Consider the following 21,595-nt stretch of genomic DNA (forward strand, 5'->3'; position numbering starts at 1 on the left):
TTCGGACTCCTCGATTATTCCACCTGAAAAATCGGTCACACCCTGGAAATTGACTCAAATTGTTAAAGGTGGGAGAAACTTTTGCACACGGTCCGCCAACTTACCAAGGAAGCTTTTTGCAAGCTTGCAAATTCCTTGAAAAGTGGCGTGATAGAGTTCGATGTTCTCTATTCTATATTGCCCATGTGTATGTGTATTCTCCTTACCAGTATTTTACCAATACTTTTAAAAGTCTTTTTGTAGGTGATAATTTTTAATGAAGTCGACAAATTCCTTTTGAAATAAGAGTGATGTTCATATTCTTTCAATCAATTTTAGAATAATAATTTTAAAAATAATATTGAATATTATTGGGAATGAAAACAATTGAAGAATGATTATCGTTATTTTTTAAGTTTGGATATAATTTAATTATGAAAAAATAGTTTTAAGACAAATTAATTGATGAGTTAATTATGTAAAAATCCTCTTATATCCTGATAATATGTCTATTGAGTACTTAATTCTATTTACAAAAGTTCCAATCTTTTAATAAAATTATACAATATAACAAATTTTTAATTAATGAAAAAATTAAAAATAGTTACGAAGTCATACGTAACAACTATACTATTTGTATTAAGAAAACAATGATACCAGTCAAATAAAAAATTTCAGACCTCTAGGACATCCGGAAGTCTTTTAAATTAATTTTGAAAATTCCATAATTTGACTTTTGCAAAGTAAATTGTTTATAACAATTACAGGGTTGTTTAAACAATTATTCAACCATGAAAATCGGATTCAGCATAAAAAATACATATAGAACACTCATCATATTAATTTAAAAATGTAAAATGTTTCAAGAAATCTAATTTATTTGGATAGAAAACTTTAAACGCGTTTTTATCGAAAAGTTGATTTTGGTAAGTAGGTCCCTTTTCACAGACCCGGTCACATATGGTTTTTATTCTTGAAAGACTCCTTTAATCGATAATAAGCTTAAAAAGCAAGTAGCTACTTGTCAATAATATAAGATCGTATCCTTAAGGTTATGTTATTCAATGGTTACGTGACTTATAGTAAAGTATATGGGACACGTGACCACTAAATAACATGACCTTAAGTGTCCGACCACTAATGCATTTACCCTATATGATGTTAACATATTTCGAAGTCAGCTTATGTAACTAAAGTGACAATCTAAGAATATCTTGCTTAGCACAATTGTCAACTTTTTGAAAAGTTGAAGTCAACTTTTTGAAAAGTTAAAGTTATTTTGACTGGCATCATTGTGTCCTTATAATACAAAGATTATATTTTTACTATACTGTTTGTATTAAGAAAACAATGATACCAGTCAAATTGAAGTCAACTATTTGAAAAGTTGAAGTCAACTATTTGAAAAGTTGAATTCAACTATTTGAAAAGTTGAATTCAACTATTTGAATAGTTGAAGTCAACTATTTGAAAAGTTGAAGTCAACTATTTGAAAAGTTGAATTCAACTATTTGGATAGTTGAAGTCAACTATTTGAATAGTTGCAGGCACCTATTTAAATAGTTGAAGTTAACTTTTTGAAAAGTTAAAGTTATTTTGACTGGCATCATTGTGTCCTTATAATACAAAGATTATATTTTTACTATTCTGTTTGTATTAAGAAAACAATGATACCAGTCAAATTGAAGTCAACTATTTGAAAAGTTGAATTCAACTATTTGGATAGTTGAATTCAACTATTTGAATAGTTGAATTCAACTATCCGAAAAGTTGAAGTCAACTATTTGAAAAGTTGAATTCAACTATTTGAAAAGTTGAATTCAACTATTTGAATAGTTGAAGTCAACTATTTGAAAAGTTGAAGTCAACTATTTGAAAAGTTGAATTCAACTATTTGGATAGTTGAAGTCAACTATTTGAATAGTTGCAGGCACCTATTTAAATAGTTGAAGTTAACTTTTTGAAAAGTTAAAGTTATTTTGACTGGCATCATTGTGTCCTTATAATTCAAAGATTGTATTTTTACTATACTGTTTGTATTAAGAAAACAATGATACCAGTCAAATTGAAGTTAACTTTTTGAAAAGTTAAAGTTAACTATTGGAAAAGTTAAAGTTAACTTTTTGAAAAGTTGAAGTTAACTATTGGAAAAGTTAACCATCTACTAAATCTATTAAATCCTCACAATGTCAATGAAACCATGTTATCAATTCACTGAGTTAGAATGCTAGAGTGTTAGGGCTGTAATCGTTTTTTAATTAACTTAGTATAAGCATGATAACCTCAAAATGTACACTGAGAAACCTTTGGAACTGTAGCGGAACAACATATGTGACAGCGGCTCCACTACACTTTTGGTGCGCTGCCGTACAATTTTGGGTGTGTGACTGTCTGTGTGACTGTCTGCTGCTGACCCAAAGCTTTCTTAGTGTAGTATATATTTTACATGAATTCATATTTTTAAATATTTAAAAGAAATTTAATTTTTTCAGTTTAAATTTATTAACTTGTAATTTAAATTTCATATGTATCCTCACGAGGTAAAGGGAACCTTACGTCCAAAAAAATTAAGTCTTAGTTATTTATACAATTCTATATAGTTTTTCAGTTGTTTTTTCATATACAAAAGTCAAAAATTGTTTTTACTTATACATTTTTTTATTATTAACGATAAAACTTTTGTCAATTTGAAGTTTTTTACATGCAGATAGAAGGCACTTCAAAAAATCAGTCCCTCTGTATTTTCGTCTACTACCTTACATGTCATTCACATACTTTTGTTTTGACTTTAACAGAGCCAAAATAGACAAATATATCTTGAGCAATGCGTAGTCTTTGCAGAACTCCATAATATTAAAACAATGTAAACCAAAGTATCGTCGATGTAGAGGTTATGTATTGCTTAAGCAAAAGTTATTAATTGGGCGCTCAACTTTACACTTTCTGTATAACTCACTTTTTGAATGCATGGTCCCATCCACCGCGTCAGGATACATGCACGGAAAAAAATTTCTTGTGAAAAATACAATGTCTTTTGTAGAATATACGAATAGGTTAAGTTGTGCTTTATACAGGCGAATTGACACTGAAAGAAATGATTCGTGACTACTGTGATAATTCTGGCTAATACAACCATATTGCCATTCCATTTTGTTTGTTTCGTCTGTGTTGTCTGCGCACAACGCTTTTAACAGACGCACCTAACATCCTGTTTCACACACGAAAGCTTGGGTTTTTAATACTGACACTCAGTATGGTTGAATCAGACAGAAAACTGAATAGGCAAAACTAATATAAAAATTGTAGTAATACAAAGAGACAAATCATAGAGTTACATTTAAATATGATTGATACTGTCATTCATAAATTTTTTAAACAGAATTATAATATAATAAATGTTTCCTCTGAATAACTTTGTCAGCCAAAGTAGTACTTATGTTTTTCAAAATTGTGTTTATTGTTATTATGATGCGTTTCGCTAAAATAAAAGAACCTTATTTTCAAGTTACTAAGAATTTCCTAACCAAACTTTTATTGTTGATAATGTCAAAGCACTTCTTTCAGTGTAGTGTTTCCAACAATCTGGTTTGGGTGTAGCACAAATCAATCTGTAATTGGGATCTGAAATCACGTGAAACTGACCCACCCCTTAGCCTTTTTGTGGCACCCATCTTGGATTTTATCTTTTTCTTGAACGTATATCAGAAAGAGACGAAACGAAAGATGGCTACCACAACAAGGCTCTCACTAGATGGCGTATCGTAGTATTTCAGATCCCAATAGCACCAAGAAATCCTACAGTTCGTCTGTTGCAGTTTGTGACACACACACACACACACACACAGTTTGGTTTGTGTATTCCCCAAACTCAGCCGTTTGTGGATACTACAACCGTGGCTCATAGATGGCGTAGGAAATCCTGTAAATTTCACAAGAATTTTTTTTCCGTGTATATATGTTGTTTACAAGGAATTCTCTCTGCTCCTTTACACTGAGACAACTGGATAGCAAAAGTTATAGGGTTAGGTTTTAAGTGTTAGCCTGATTCTCTAGATAGTTAACTTTTTCCTCTGAGATAGTCAACTTAATCATTAAAGTATCTATTTATCCCTCCGAGATGGTTACAAAACATTTAACCTCAAATATAGTCTGTTTGTTCCTCCAGATAGTTTGTTGAATACTCCATTTTTCTCTGTGCATTATTGAAAAAGTTAAGATTAACTTTTAGGAAGTTAAAGTTAACTACTGGAAAAGTTATATTTAACTTTTATAAAAGTTAAAGCTAACATTTGGAAAAGTTAAAGCTAACATTTGAAGAAGTTAAACATCTATCAAATCTAGTAAAGCCTCACAATGTGGCTGAAATCATGTGATTAATTCACTGAGTCAGAATGCCAGACTGCTAGTGCAGAAGCTTATGACTGTAACCATTTTTAATGAATTCTGTGTAAGCATGAACTGTAGATGCAAAAGTGTCATTAGTCAATTTCTTTCCAACAACTCAAGTAGAAGATTTTAGATGGTAACTGTCACATTAGTAGACAGAGTATTAAAGTTAACATTTGGAAAAGTTGAATTTACTTTGTAGAAAATTCAAGTCAACTTTAAGAAACGTTATATATCTACCTATATTACAAAAAGATATCGCCGCCGCTGTTTCAAGATTCTGTAAGGGCGCCCTAGACCAAAGGGGCCGTCAAAACTTATGTCAAAATTGACCTATTTTTTGACCTATAGGTCAAAAAGAGGATAAATAACGGCCTCACATTACGTCAAAATCTATGTCTAATTTGACATATTTTTTTACCTGTAGGTCAAAAAGAGGATAAATAAAGGCCTCACATTACGTTAATATAGGTCAATTTTGAGGGCAGTTTTGACCTAGGCGTCAAAATTTGACAAAGAATTTCTGCTACCCTCAAAATTTAGGTCAATTTTGAGGGCAGTTTTGACCTAGACAAACAATTTCCGCTACCCTCAAAATTTAGGTCAATTTTAAGGGCGATTTTGACCTACCCATCAAAAATTGACAAACAATTTCCACTACCCTCAAAATTTAGGTCAATTTTGAGGGCAGTTTTGACCCAGACGTCAAAATTTGACAAAGAATTCCCGCTAACCTTAAAATTAAGGTCAATTTTGAGGGCAGTTTTGACCTAGACGTTAAAGTTTGACAAACAATTTCCGCTACCCTCAAAATTTAGGTCAATTTTGAGGGCAGTTTTGACCTACACATCAAAATTTGTCAAACAATTTCCGCGCGCAGACTTAATGATGAGGTGAAGTTTGGCATCTTACCTAACAATGTAAGGTAATTTTAAAATTGTGTTTGCTCTTACACCTATCATTTTGACCTAATTTTGACGTTTTATTTTTACTTCCTCATTTAGTTACGTCATAATCTATGTGTAATTTGACTTTTATTTAACTACAACTTAAAAAGGGACAATAAAGGACAATAAACGTATCTATGATACGTCAAAATCTATTTAAAATTTGACGCCTTTTTAACCTATAGGTTAAAATGGGTCAAAATATATGTCAAAGTTTAATCTAATTTTTGACATATATATAAAAAAGGTCCATAACGATTATTACATTACGTCAAAATCTATGCGTATTTTGTCATGTATTGTATGCAATTTATTAAGATGCATTGATATTAAGAAAAAGTTACTTTAAATTTATAAAAATTAAAATTAATAGAAAAATAGAGATAGGGGGTTGGCGCTATATATATATATATATATATATATATATATAACTGTTTTACATTAATATTTTTAAACTTAATAAGATGTATTCTTGTGACAGTGGAAGTCTTCATGCAAATATTCACTGATCTTTACGTGAATAATGACGTTGCCTGAAGAATCAACTTCATATTGCCTTGTTATACATGACCGTGTAGTATAGTACGAACCAATCATTGGGATTATTAATAAGTTATAAGAAGTGGAGAGGGAAACAAAGTGGTGGGAGGATGAAGTGGAAAGGTATGTAAGACATATTTCTGAAGCGGATACTCATTTCTATTCTAAAATGGAGTTCATAGTAGACGTTTAAGGTTTTAAAAAACCCTGCAATGAGTTTATTTTCAAAAAGTTGGCTATAGTTCCTCTGGAGGCAGATGCTCAACCAAGAGTTTACCTCTTTAACCACCTTGTGCTTAGAATTCTCTACCTGGACGTTATAAAAGTGAAAACCTGTGGTTAACAAATAACTATCATTCAATCCCTTGGATGAAGATATATAATATAATGTATATGATATATAATATAATGATATATAGTATATAATGAATGTATACAATTTAGAAGAAATTGACTGTCCTGCGTTAAAGAATATTAAAACTGAATTTTTATCACCTACATGTACTCATCATATTACACAAACTGAAAATTGTGCAGTAAACAATATATTTAAGCTTCGAAATTGGTTTTTAAATGTAACGAGTGAACTGAGAAACTTCTCAAATGGTATCGACGAAGTGGATGATGATGATGTGAATACTAATTTAAAATCATTTTATGAAAATTATGAAACATTATTGTAATAAGTTTAATTTTCTACATACACATGAATAAATGAATTTTATAATTTTAAAAAATGTTGTCTTTCTTTCTTTCTTGATATACCTACTCCTTTAATATTATATACTTTAAACCTTTTTTTTTCCTTTAACTTTAATAAAAATTTACTTATATAATTTTATATAAAATACAATTAATTAAAAATTATTTAAAATATGAAGGTAGAATAATAAAACAATCCATTTAAAAGTAATTTTTTTCATTATTTAAAACCTTTAAATATTTACATAATTTTTTACAATATAACCTTTGAATATATATTTTATTCAAATTCAATAACATTAAATTTACCACCAATATACTTTAATCGCAACTTCTCCAATTGCACGGCTTCTTCCATCATTGTGAAGGAGGTAGGGTCATCTTCAAATAGTTTTGAAAACCTTGCCGGTAGAAAAGTGGTAAATGTAGCATCCAGGTCTACTACAATCCTAGAACCATATTTCGTCTGCACCTTGTTTATTTTAGTTACGTTGTATAACTCATTCACAGTCAATTCAGAAAGCGGCTTCGTTGGTAGAAATCTCTCCATGCGACCAGTGGCGTTGACTTTTTGGAAGTCCATTGTTTTAATATCTGTAAGCAAAGAAAAAAAGATGGACTTTTTAATATTAAATTTAAAAAACTAATTTAGAATACAAAATGTTTTTATTAAAGAAATGAAATTTACCTATCAAATGAGAAGATGATGCTGTAGTTGTTGAAGCTGCTAGTACTGCTGTAGATGCTGGTACTGCTGATACTGCTAATACTGTTGCTGCTACTGCTGGAAATTTTAATAGAAGTGTCGAATCGTTGCTTCCAACCTACCTTATATCCCTTAAACCCCTACTCTTCTTCTTCAACTCCCACTCTTTTACCCCCACTTTAACGACTGCGCACGCAACTACCTCAAATGAAGAGTCATTTAGAAGACGTGTTCAAACTCGCATAAAATGACGTCACTAAAAGGGTTTTTAAAGAATGCCTTTGTTCTCATCTACAGTCAGGTTAAATCCTGTCTGAAGGTTTTTTAGACAATGTCTTTATTCTATTCAAGATGCAGGTTGAAGCATGCTTTAAAATTTTCAAACAATACTATTGTTATCTTGAAAAAAGGCAAGTTGAAACTTGCTTACATATTTTTGGACAATACATTTATCCCTATGGTGTTATAGTATTAGTGAAGCAAGCTGTGAGAGTCAGACAGACAGGTCTGACGCATGGAACTTTCACTCACTCAACGCGGTAACCGTACGCGCACTTTTGCTGCGCACTGGGCCTTACCACCACCCACTCCCACTACCCACAACGCCTGCGCGGTATCTCGCGAACGCTTAATCCCTCGCGCTTCTCTATACGATTTTTGAAATTTCTGGTTTATACTAAGTGGGTGGTGGTGGGTGGTAATATTGAAAATATATATAAAGGAAAAAAGTGGGTGGGAGGGAGGGGGGGTTTTTAACTAAGAGCAATAGAAGAGGGTGGGTGGTATTTGCATATTCTATATCCAAAAGGGTGGAGAGTGGGTGGAATTTGCATAAACTAAAAGGGTTAACAATGAAAGTTAAATTATAAGCAATAGAAAACGTATGCAAATTAAAAGGGTTAACTAATTTACATATGAGGGGCTGGATCTTAAAACAACACATAAAATTTCTACAGCGGTATTCGCTTGGCTTTTTTCTCAAAAACTGTTATAAATATAAAAAAAATCATGAGAAGAAAAAAGATGCGCAAGGAAATTTCCAATAAGATAGTGAAAAACTTTATTTAAAAAAATTATTTTTGGGGTGTCAGGAGCCAACAAAAACCACTGTATAAATTTTATGTGTTGTTTTAAGATCCAGCCCCTCATATGCAAATCAGGTACCCCACCAACGCTCTGAAACTTTTCTATATATTTAAATATATGCAAATTAAAAGGGTTAACTAATTTAAATATATGCAAATCAGGTACCCTACCAAAGCTCAGTAACTTTACCACATATTTAAATATATGAAGATTAAAAGGGTTAACTAATTTGAATATATGCAAATCAAGTATCCCCACTAACGTCAATTAAAAGGGTTAACTAATTTAAATATATGCAAATCAGGTACCCCACCAACGGCCGGTAAATTACCCACATATACCCCACCAACGGTCGGTAACTTACCCTCTCGGTCGGTAAGTAGGAATCTGCATTACCGATTTGAGCAAGAACCGGCCTAGCTATACTACTATTTGTCCTTCCAGATGTTTAGTCCAATACTCCAGTTTTCTCAGTGTATCCGCATACAAAAATATCTTTGACATGGCGAAGAATAAGGATGTATAACTTTTGTTTTACTTCGAATTTTGCAATAATATTTTAGGAGAGTATTCTTGACACTATAAGAAATCCGAAAATAAAAACAAAAAAAAATCGATTTTTTTGACATTTTGAACTGGAATGTCCCCTTAAAAATAATAATCATCTCTGCTGTCCAAAGGAAAAACCTAGTAAGTCGCTTTTGCTGTAAAGGCGACTATCGCTCGGGCGACGAACACACACTCCCCACTTCGACTCACTCCCATTGGTTACACACACCAGTGCAAACCGCGCGTTTAATCTCGTACGTGTGTCTCTTTTTTGTTTTTTATAGTTTTTCTCAAAATGCGGAAACTTCACAATTATATTTACTGACAATAGGTTAATTTTGTAGCGCGAATTCAAAATTTCCTAACATTTAAATACTTTGCCTTACGGTTTTCTACAGATTTTTAGTATAAATTAATAGGTAAACATAAAAAACACTGAAAAAAAATATTTGATTCAATTAATTCAAATTATTTGAAAAATATTTATTTGATTCAAATAATTTTTTGAAATTATCCAAAAATTATATAAATAAATAAAATTATAATATAAATAAATATAAATAAAATAATATTGAAAAAATATACAACAATCTTATTTTTCAGATTTAAAAAAAATGTGCGAAAGTTCAATTTTATTAAACAATTTTAACTATGTATATTTTTTAAAATTAATTAATAAAAATTTTAATTATTAATCTTCGTTCTTAGAAACATGAATACATTAGAATATGACTCTTTATCCAATTAAATTGTTAATCAATTATTAAATTAAAATACTTTAAAAATTCTATTTGTTAAAAAGTTTCTAATGAAATTCTTTAACAAATTTAATTACATATTTTCAGTCGAATTTCACAATAATATTTCTATAAACTCCATAATTTTTTTAAATTTATTTACATAATATGTTTGAATTGGTGACTGATTTTGTACTATCAAATTAATTATTTTTAACTAATTTAAAGTTAGTGAACAGCATAAATGTCTATAAAAATTGAAATAAAAAGTGATTTTTTAAAAACAAATTAAAATAATAAAAACTTTTTTATTATGGTGAAAAAATTCCCGGTTTGGTATAAAATTCCCGGGTAATTCCCGGTCAAATTAAATTCCTGGTTAGTATAGACACCCTGTATTAGCACATCTTTAGCATCATTTTTATGTAAGTAAACTTTATGAATGATAAATATTTTATATAAAAAAATTAAAAATTGTAATTTGCAATATCCAATGCAAACACGTGAATTGAAAGTCAATTGTTTTTCTCTACATTCACTCAATTGAAAAGCAAACACAGTTTCAAAAAATTGATGGCAAATAAATTACCGACAGGTTATTGAGATAATCAAGATCAAAGTGATTACTAATACAAAAAAACCCCTGTAAGTATATCCTCTCAAATTTTTTTAGTAACACTGAACAACACCGAGAAAAAGTTACTATATTTGCTATTAAAATTGATAGACATTTTTTGGGTTAGAATTTTATAGAAAATCTTGTTTACTTTGGTGTGAATTTATTCTTTGGAAATAATATAATAAAAAAATAATAATAAATGTAATAATAAAAATTGTGACGTCATGTTAAGAATTAAAAAGAATCTATTACTTAATAAGTTTTTTAATAAATATTGAAATTTAAAAGAAATTAGAATTTAAACATTTTTTATCACATTTATTTTTTGTTACTACTAAAAATTGTAATTGTTTTAAAAACTAAAGAAATATTACTGAAATCCAAAAAATAAAATTTCATAAAGTCGTAAAAATAATTTTTTTTATTTAAATAATTTTAAATTCAAAGTAATGCCACAAAAAAATTAACACCACACATTTTGTAGAGTTGAATTTTCAAATGTCTTTCTCAATAACTTTTCCTTCAAAAAGTTGTCTTATTTCACTTTATTTAATTATTTAATTTAATTTTTTAATTATTTATTTAATTACTTTATTTAACTGCATGTGTGATAAGCCGATGATATACATTTAAGTATTTTACATTATTTTTGTCCTTTTTATATATAACAGATGGTATATTGAAATGGAAGGAGATACTGAGGACGTTTTTTATGAGTCTATGCCCAATCAAGAAATTGATGAGTCAAATAAAGATCCTGAGAATAATGATTTGAATGAAAATATGGTATTTTCTAATGAGAACGTCGAAGAAGAAAATTTAATAATTATGAACATGAATAATCCTGATTCTGTATATGAATTTGAAGAAATTGTGCTGATAAACACTGATGAAGACGAAACGTTAATAGAGGATGTCGATTCTTCTGAAACAATTAATTTGAATCAAGAATTAAATTCAATTCAAAATTCTAACCTACCCACAATTACTGATCATGATGAAAATGTAAAGGCAGGTAGCAGTACTGAAAAACCAAGTACATCTAAGAAGCGTTCGCGATCACAAAACAAAGAAGAAAATTATTTTTTGAAATACCATTTACTTCCCGAATGTAAAGAAACTTGTCGAAATAAATGCTCTGAAAAATTTAGACCAGAATATAGAAAAGCAATTTTTGATTGCTTTTGGGGAAAAAACTTTTGTGAACGACGATTATATTTTGACGCTCATGTAGTGCAACAAGACGTTAAAAAAAGAAAAGTCAATGATGACGAAGAGTCATATAAAAGAAATTCCTCCTTAATTTATACATTACCTCAAGAAAATGGTCTCAAAGTTAAAGTGTGTAAAACTATTTTTCTTCATACACATGGGTTAAAAACTGATGGCATGGTAACTGAACATTTTAGAAATAAGCATGAGAACTGTGGTTTAGTAGTTACTGATGATGGACGAGGAAAAAAATCATGGTGTAAATCCATTGATGAAGGTCGAATTAAAATTCACATTAATTCATATCACCCACAGGTTTCGCACTATCGTCAAGTCAACTCTCCTAATCGAAGATATTTACCATGTGATTTAACAATTACAAGTATGTGGAAAAATTATTTAGAGAAAAATAGTCGATATAAAGTCAGCTACGAAACATACAGGAAAGCATTTGAGGAGGAAAATATAGGATTTAATACACCAAACGCTGATGAATGTCAACAATGTCGTAAGTACGAATCCCATATCTGTCTACAAAAAACCACTAATTCATCTGATCCTAATGATGCTGAAACTTACTGTGCAGTTTGCAGAGACCACGATCTTCACAAAACATATTATACTCAAGCTCGAGAGGCTTATAGTAAAGACAAAGCTGAAAACTGGGACCGAAATGTAGAAATATTTGCAGTGGACATGCAAAAGGTGTTAATAATACCTAAAATGAAAACAAAAAACAGCTTTTTCGTAAGTCGTTTAGTCGCTTTTAATGAAACGTTTGCGTCGCTTAAGAAAAACGGTAAAAATGTATGTGTTCTTTGGCACGAAGGAATTAGCGGAAGATCATCAAAAGACGTTGCATCTGCCTATTTAAAATTTATTAATTCAGTATCAGATTTACAATCAAAACATTTCATTTTTTGGACAGATAATTGCAGTGCTCAGAACAAAAACTGGTTACTTTTTACATCTCTGATACAGATTTGCAACTCAGAATGGGGACCGAATATTATTACTATGAAATATCTTGAAGTCGGACACACTTCCATGAAGGCAGACAGTGTCCACGGTACTTTAGGAAAGGCGTGGAAAAAGACCGAAGAAATTCTCACATTTGAAGATTTAATTGTCTTTATGGAGAAAGCGAGTTCTCTAATCGAAATTTTAGAAATGCAAGTTGAGGACTTCAAACATTTCGAGGACCATTGCCGTAAACGTCAAAAAAACACTGATTTGCCATTATTGAGTGAAATAAAAGTAGCTGAGTTTCGAAAAGGACATACCAATCTTTTTTATAAAAAATCCTTTATTGAAGATTATAGCGAAGTTGATATTTTAAAAAAGAAATTTAATGTTAAAGGACCTTTTCCAAAATACTCTGTACTTCCTCGTGGTATAAATGCAACAAAAAAGTCCAAAATTATTGAGAACCTTGTACCTTTTATGCCTATTAATAAACGAGCATTTTGGGAGAATTTACAGTTCTTCATCGGCGAGAGATTTGGTAACTTCAAATAAAGAGTAGATAAAAGAAAATAAATTTGTTTAATAATAAAAAATATTAACATTAAATAATTAATAATAATTTTTATTTTTTCTGTAGAATTGTTTAGAGGAATATAAAATGTGTTTTCAATAAAGACAATTAAACAACTAAATCTTTCTTTGTTTATTTTAAAGAAAATTAATAAAACTGATTAATTCAACTAAAAAATTTACTGTAAATAATTTCTTTTACTTGTACAATAAAAAATTATAACTAAAAAGTATTAGTTTTATAAAAAAAAAATAAGCTATTAATACTTAATGTAATTTTTAATAGAAGTGTCAATTATTCAATTTTAAAGCAAGTCCAATTTTGAAAATAGATATAAAAAAGCTTTATTTTGGATTTTTAGAAACTAAATTAATTCATAAAATGTAAATGTATTATTTGGTAGTAAAGATGCAAAATTTGTTTTTTGGATCTATAATTTTTCATTTAAAATTTTATTTTATTTATATTTCCTAACATTATAATTTTATTTATTTATATAATTTTTGGATAATTTCAAAAAATTATTTGAATCAAATAAATATTTTTCAAATAATTTGAATTAATTGAATCAAATATTTTTTTTTCAGTGTTTAAAAACATGTTTTTTAAAAAAGATGTTCTCCTGTAATTACTTATTGTTTACTGACTGTATTTATTATTTTTATGTTTACCTATTAATTTATACTAAAAATCTGTAGAAAACCGTAAGGCAAAGTATTTAAATGTTAGGAAATTTTGAATTCGCGCTACAAAATTAACCTATTGTCAGTAAATATAATTGTGAAGTTTTCGCATTTTGAGAAAAACTATAAAAAACAAAAAAGAGACACACGTACGAGATTAAACGCGCGGTTTGCACTGGTGTGTGTAACCAATGGGAGTGAGTCGAAGTGGGGAGTGTGTGTTCGTCGCCCGAGCGATAGTCGCTTTTACAGCAAAAGCGACTTACTAGGTTTTTCCTTTGGACAGCAGATCTCATTACCAATTGGTACCAAAAACCAACTTCATCGAACAGAATAATAAATTATGACTCTAATCATCCAATCCAACAAAAAAAGAACATTGTATACAATTTGTATGACAGGGCTATTTTGTTATCTCGCGAATCTTTTCATAAAGAAAATATTATATTATTTAATATTATATTAAATATTGTTATTTTAATATTAATATTATTATTAAATATTGTTTCATTACTTTAGTTAATGATATTTTAAAAAACAATAATTATCCATCAGAATTTATCAAAAAACATATAAAAGTGCGGTCTTTGATTGTACATTTTTGAAAAAAAAAATTTTTTACAAATTCTTAAATAAATTATTTATTACATATAAAAGAAATTTTTTAAATAAATGTCATAGTTATTTTAATAATATATACTAAAAAAAGCCTTCTTTTTGCCTGTTTTGAACTGGAATGTCCCCTTAATTAAAGTAATGTCTAAGAAATTAATTTTATTATTATCTTCTAATTCATAAGTAAAATTAAGATGAGTATTAAAGGAGTAAATAAAAGTAAATAGTAAATAAATTGATACTTATTAAAGTATCAATAACAAGTTGAACATTATCTTTGTGAACACATAAGAGAGTGTCATCAACATATCTAAAGTAAAAATGAGGAATACAATTAAAACTCTTTTTTTATAAATATAAACAATCTGACTCCATATCATCCATTACAATGTCTGCGAAAAATGGTGATATTGGTGAACCCATAGGTGTACCTTCTATTTGTTGATAAATTTTTTTGTTAAATGAAAAAAATGTGTTATGAAAAAGAAACTTCGTACAACGGACAATGTCATTAAAAGGAATTTTACAATTATTTTCTATAGTGTTATATCTTCTGTCTAGACTTTGAACAACCAAATCGCAAGTAACATTGGTAAAAAGTGAAGTTACATCGAGAGAAAGCAAAACAGAATCGTTTGGTAAAGTAAAATTCTTTAATTTCTCTCTCAATTCAAAACTATTGTTTACATGAGATTTAAGGAGAGAAATTATCGGTTTAAGTTCCTCATATATGATCCTTGCTAAAAAATGAGTAGGACTATTTATGAGTGAAATAATAGGTCTAAGTGGTACATTATCCTTGTGAATTTTAGGTAAACCGTAAAATTATCGATTCCGATTGTTCAAAAAACTTTAACTTCTGTTGTAAAATTAGGAAAAGACCTCACAGATAAGTGGGATAGATCTGGTATTGTCTACAAGTTCAATTGTAATCACCGCCGAGGTCACCAAAGCGGTTGGAAGCATGGGTAAGGTGCAGTCATTGGATCGAAGAGTTACACTCGAGATCCGTGATTTGGATTGCCTTACCCAAGAAGCTGAGGTGCAACAAGTGTTGTCTGAAGCAATGGGTAAGCCAGGAAACAGGAGAGCAGGGACCGTCACGGAATCAAAACAAAATTAAAAAATACTTTTGTTTTGATTCGGATATGGGTTTCAGAATCAAAATTCCACTCTACTTAGTTCTGATTCCAATATCAAAAACAAAATTCAACTCTATTTCGTTTTGGTTCTAATATCAAAATCAAAATTCAACTCTATTTCGTTTTGGTTCCAATATCAAAATCAAAATTCAACTCTATTACGTTTTGGTTTCAATATCAAAATTCCATTCTATTTCGTTTTGGTTCCAATATCAAAATCAAAATTCCATTTTATTTAGTTTTGATTCCAATATCAAAATCAAAATTCTTTTTTGTTTTAATTTTGATAAAATACTACTGCGCATGTATAAGTCTCATTGAACCTAAATTTTGTTGCAAATGTCAAATATATCAGAAGATAATATCGTTTTTACATACGAAATCTGAAATAGAATTCGAATCGACTTCTGTTTCTATAAGAAAACCGAATTGCAGTATTATAATGTCAGAATCAAAATAGGAAGTAAATTTTGTTTCGTTAACGTATCGGAATCAAAATAGGAAGTGAATTTTGTTTCGTTACAGTATCGAAATCAAAATAGAAAGTAAATTTTGTTTCGTTATAGTATCAGAATCAAAATAGGAAGTAAATTTTGTTTCGTTACCGAATCAAAATCAAAATACATTAATAATTTCGTTTTGTTTTGGAATATCGTAACGAAATCAAAATTTGATTTCCGTGACGGTCCCTGCAGGAGAGTGACGGTCTTAGGACCCAACCGCCGAGGGATGAAGCTCGCAGTTGTAGTCACTAATCTGGAAGAGGCGAACAGGCTGGAGAAATTGGGACACGTAAAAATTGGTTTTATGTGTTGCCCAATCAAAAGAAGAGTAATGGTCGTCCGGTGTCATCGATGCCTGGGATACGGCCATATTGGAGCCAAATGCCAGAAGGAGGACAGATCGGCTGCGTGATTTAAGTGCGGTGAGGCCGGTCACAGGTTCTCCAACTGCAAAAAGAACGCAAGCTGCTTTTTGTGCACTGAAAAGTTTGGCAATAAGGTGTCAACCACCCATATTGCAGGCAGCGGAGGATGCGGAGTCTTCAGGTCGGCCCTTGAGGAGGCGAAGAAGACTCTTGCAAGGACTAAAAGTAAATGAGAAGTGTTAAAAGGAGCGAATAGTTTTTAATTATTTATTTTATTTACTTTAATTATTTTTTGTAGTTTTTATACTGTCCTTTTTACATTTTATCATTTTTAACCTTTTAATCTTTTTAATACTTTTTAACATTTGTTCCTTTATTCTTTGACATTGGAATGGTTTTTAATTTTAACTATTGACGCAGAAGAACCGCAGAGAGAGAACAAAGTCGCATGAGCGACAGAGTCGGAGCGCCACCCTCGAAGGCTAAAGTCTTGCGACAGTTCCAAAGGTGGATAAAGGGCTCCAAAAGAAGGGTTACGGGTTTTAGTGGGTCGGGGCTGGCAGTAGGTCGCCAGTTTATTAAATTTTATTATTTTACTTATTTTATTTTTCCTTTTCTTTTTTTTATTATACCAACCCCACATAACCTTGGAATGCGGAGTCCAAGGTATCTGTATGCAGATTTCCCAAAAGTCCCTAAGCGAAAAAAAAAATAAAAAAAAAAGTTCAATTGTAATGATTGCAATGCAACGTATATTGGTGAATCGAAACGTACTTTAAAAAAGCGAATCGACGAACACAAAAAGAGTAAAAATTCAGATTCAGTTGTGAATAAGCACAAAAATGATTATGGTCATTCCTTCAATTTTGATGATGTGCAAATTTTAGACAATGAAACTTCTCATAAAAAAAGATTAGTTTCGGAAATGATTCACATTAAATGTAATAATTTTACTATTAACAAGAAGCAAGATACACAATTTCTTAGTAATGCATATTTTCCTTTACTGAATAAATTGAAAGAGTGATCATTTTCATAATATTTCGATTTGCGGTCATTGAACTCGTCACCTGTATATAATATGAAGATTGTCGTTTAAACAGTCAGTCTGACTAATCACTCATTGAAAAAATGTTCGTGATTTTTAATTTTAAAATTTTATTTTTCCGTTTAGTCCTATTTATTTATTTTTATAATTAGTTTGATTTTGACCAAAAGTTCATGTAATTTTGTAATTAGGTAAATATTTTCGAATTTGTTTAAATTTATATTTTTTTAAATTATTTTATGTGACTTGTGAATTTGTTTATTAAAGTGACCTGATGATGATGGCGAACCAGTCCATCGAAACGTTGTCAACAAAATGAAAATTTATTGTTTCATTCAATTATTTCTTCCTTAAATCGAACAAATGTTATTTATTAACAATTTATTTAAATTGTTGCAAACAATGTTAATTAACAAATAGAAATTTAAAAAAAAAAATTTTTTTTTTGCAGACAAATTTATGTTTTTTTAAGTAATCTATGTCGATTTTAGTAAAAAATGATTTTAAATTTTTAAATTATTATTGTATTGACAATTATTATGAACAATAATCAAGTTTTTTTGACATTTGTAAACATTTTAGGCTTATTACTGCAAAAAGAAAAATTATTTTTCGTATTTTAACGAGTTTAAAGTCATGTAAAGCTCTACTTGATTATTAATAACTAGACTATTGTTCATATAATTGTTAATAACAATAGTAATTATTAAATTCAAAATAATTTTTTACTAATATCGACATAGATTAATTAAATAAACAATAAATTTGTCTGCAAAAAAAAAATTTTATAAAAAAATATCTATTTGTTAATTAACATTGTTTGCAACAATTTAAATAAATTGTATTATGCATTATTATTTGTCTGGTGGTCATGCTGGACTAATTTAAATTGATTCCAATCATCTGCAATGAAAAATATAAAAAAATAAACATGATTTTTTCTAAAAATATTGTAAATTGTTAACTTTGAATAACAAAAAAAATATAAAAAATTTAAAATTCAAAAATTGGTTTAGTTGGATCTCTTAGAAATTTTATCTCCTTTAATTTAAGACCAAGTCCATGAAAATCCGATAAAATTTGTAAATTCCAGACAATTTTGAACAGTAAATTGTAAAAAATGCCAATGTGCGCGGGGCCAGTTTTAACGTCAATAAAGCTCTACACAGCTGCAGTTTTTAATTAATAACTTTTTTTCTAATTGAGGCTCATTTTTTTCGAAACGGTTTTACACTCAGAGACATTTAAGAAATAGAATATAATTTTAATTTTTTTGTTAGGACGTGAAAAACATATTTCTTTATTAACATTTTATAAACAAATTATACACTACCGTCCGAAATTGTGCGAACGCTAACATCTCGAGCTATTAAAAAACACACCTACACAGAAACAGTGATAACTCGGTTAAAAACGAAGCTAGATCCTTTTTTTTAAATTGCATTGGAAAGCTTATTAAATTTCCAATGAAATGCCACTATTTTAAGTTGTATTGCATAAATAGGAAGCGCGATATCATGTTATGAAGACAAAAAAATAATTCTATTTTTTCGGAATTTCTTACCCTGACTTTGACTTTTGGCAAAATTTAGAAAAGTTGATGAAAAAAATTGCTGTTCTTGGTCTCTATTTAAAGCTTAGGTTACAAGAAATAGTCTGTGAAAGTAACAATTTTTTTCATCAACTTTTCTAAATTTTGCCAGGAGTCGAAGTCAGGGTAAGAAATTCCGAAAAAAATAGAATTATTTTTTCGTCTTCATAACATGATATCTCGCTTCCTATTTATGCAATACAACTTAAAATAGTGGCATTTCATTGGAAATTTAATAAGCTTTCCAATGCAATTTAAAAAAAGCATCTAGCTTTATTTTCAACCGAGTTATCACTGTTTCTGTGCGGGTGTGTTTTTTAATAGCTCGAGATGTTAGCGTTCGCACAATTTCGGACGGTAGTGTATAAAAAATTATAAAAAATAAAAAAAATTTTAAACAAAAAATATATTCAAATATTGCAATCCAAGACGAAAAAAACCCATATTTTAATTTTAAAATCCGTCCACTGTAACTCGAGAAAACAATTTGTTAATTAAGCAGTATTAAAAAATGCAATTGTTAATAACTTTTACAAAAAAGTTTTTTTTGGCTTTATATTTTTAGGGATTCTTCTTAACGATATTAAGAATAAAAAAAACTATTTTGGTTCAAAAAGAAAATTTTTTAGTTTTAGGTGATCCGTTTGAGAAATTCTGACCCAACATCAAATTTTTTGCTTCTTAGGTACTCTAAAAAATTACTCCTTGAACCTGACACATAAGACATTATATTTTGTATCATATTTTTGATTATTTTTCTATTAATTAATTTATTAAACATATATGTATTTTAAAATTTGTTGTCAGAAAAAAGTTTTAAATGGCTCACCTTGGTTTGAGATTCAACTCTGCAGTTGTGCCAAAAATCTTTTTTTTATTATATAATGCTCCAAGAGATGATTCATTTTTTATATTTCGGTAAATATATTGTTGTTCTTCATACAAAAAATTAATTTTTATTAAATATTTACAGTCACGATAATGGAGACATCTTTTTTTAAATATGACTATTCCTTGTATTCAAGCTTTAAATAGCGTTCCCGGTCATTTTTACGAAAAAAATTTTCCGCAAGTCTAATTTTCCGAAAAGATAATTTTCCGAAAAAAAAATTCCGAATCTAAATTTACGAAATAATTTTTCCGAAAATTAATAATTCCGAAAATTCGCTATTTCCATAAAAATATTTATGGAATTTAATTCAATTTCATATTTTGTTTATTACGGATATTTTCTTTGCGTGTTTTTACGTTTAAGGAGGTTGTTTACAGGTATGCAGACCTTCAGAAAAAATATTGAATTGACATTAAAGAATATTATTATAATTATTGTATATATTAATGATTATTAATATTATTGTTACTCGTATCTTCTGGAAGAACAAATACAATTTTCATGAAAAATATTTAAAACTTACAAAAATTGTTTATTTAGTTATTTTGCATATGATCAAAGTTTTCTTTATATTAAAAGGTTAAACTTTTTCAAAACTGATTCGATTTAAGATATTTGTTCTGCAAGCCTTTTTAAGTTATTTCTCAGATTGTCTCGTATATTGGTTAAGAAACAGATTTCAATTGTTTTTATATGCGAAGAATTAGATTCGGAAAATTTTTTTCGGAAAAGTTTATATTCGGAGAATTGGATTCGGAAAAATTTTTTCGGAATAAATGATTTTTCGGAAAAAATAACTTGCGGAAATTTGCTTTCGGAAAAAATAACTTGCGGAAATTTGCTTTCGGAAAATTTTTTTCGGAAAAATGACCGGGAATCTTTAACCCATTAAGGACGGGATGTACAAAATTTGTACACAATGTTTAAGGATATATTTCAATAATAAAATGCTACGAGAAAATTTTTTGAGTACACATTTCTTATGTGTCAAGAGTCCCTCTTTCGAATGGCGTGCTCAAAAAAACTAAAAAATGTTAAATAAACAATTTATTTAACAATTTATAACAAAAAACACGATTTTTTAAGAATTTTAAATTGGTTTTTTTAATTTTTTTATAGCTTAACCCTTCAGCATATGGGTGATTCTCCTGAAAGGGACCACTTCACGTGTCTCCAACATGAGGTTCATTATTTAAATTAATTTTTTATTAATATTTTATCAAGTTTAAATTTTTTGAAAAATTTATTTATAATCTACGAAGATTTATCTATCTTTATATAATCTTCTATTGCTTATATTTAAATTTCTTCCTATTTAAAAAACATATTTAATTTTCTCATCGAATTTTGGTTAAACAGAATGTATATTTTATAATTATATTTTAACGTATTTAAACAATTTCAACATATTTATGATATATATCAAATTAAAGTTCAGAATATAAGGATTATTTTTTACTTACATTTGTTTAAAATAAGGTAAAAAAAGTTATTTAAATTATTAATTAAAATAGTATTATCAATGAGAGTAAAAATTAAATTCATCTCCGAAGCCTCATTTTCTATATAATAACATCATATTTTTTAACGTTTTAAACATAATATGTAATCGATGTGAAAATATTTGATGATTAAAACTAAAAATATTGTTTAAAAAAATGTAATATTTTTAAAATTAGAAAAAATGAGAATTTTTTCATTAAATTATCAATTCATCTCCAAAGCCTTTTTTATATTTGATAGGCGTTTTCTTTTG

At 28.7% G+C, this 21,595-nt stretch overlaps 2 protein-coding genes across 2 annotated transcripts in view; one reads left to right on the plus strand and one right to left on the minus strand.

The window, feature by feature from the left end:
- Nucleotides 1-21,595, minus strand: part of LOC122505984 (NADH dehydrogenase [ubiquinone] iron-sulfur protein 3, mitochondrial) — an 80,881-nt gene that overhangs the window by 25,766 nt on the left and 33,520 nt on the right. The gene's annotated exons all lie outside the window — the stretch shown is intronic.
- On the plus strand, nucleotides 14,671-16,653 carry LOC122505985. Its single transcript, XM_043617915.1, has 2 exons — nucleotides 14,671-15,384; nucleotides 16,136-16,653. Exons 1-2 carry the CDS (start codon nucleotides 15,263-15,265, stop codon nucleotides 16,353-16,355), a joined length of 342 nt encoding a protein of 113 aa, XP_043473850.1. The 5' UTR covers nucleotides 14,671-15,262; the 3' UTR covers nucleotides 16,356-16,653.

The sequence above is a fragment of the Leptopilina heterotoma genome, unplaced genomic scaffold (assembly GCF_015476425.1).
Source record: "Leptopilina heterotoma isolate Lh14 unplaced genomic scaffold, ASM1547642v1 Lhet_384, whole genome shotgun sequence".
Lineage (NCBI taxonomy): Eukaryota > Metazoa > Arthropoda > Insecta > Hymenoptera > Figitidae > Leptopilina > Leptopilina heterotoma.

Excerpts from the sequence above, each read along its gene's own strand:
- LOC122505985 (XM_043617915.1), top strand. The coding sequence starts at position 15,263 with ATGGGTAAGGTGCAGTCATTGGATCGAAGAGTTACACTCGAGATCCGT. Across the intron at positions 15,385-16,135 it reads ATGGGTAAGCCAGGAAACAG|GAGAGTGACGGTCTTAGGAC; the intron begins GAGAGCAGGGAC and ends CGGTCCCTGCAG.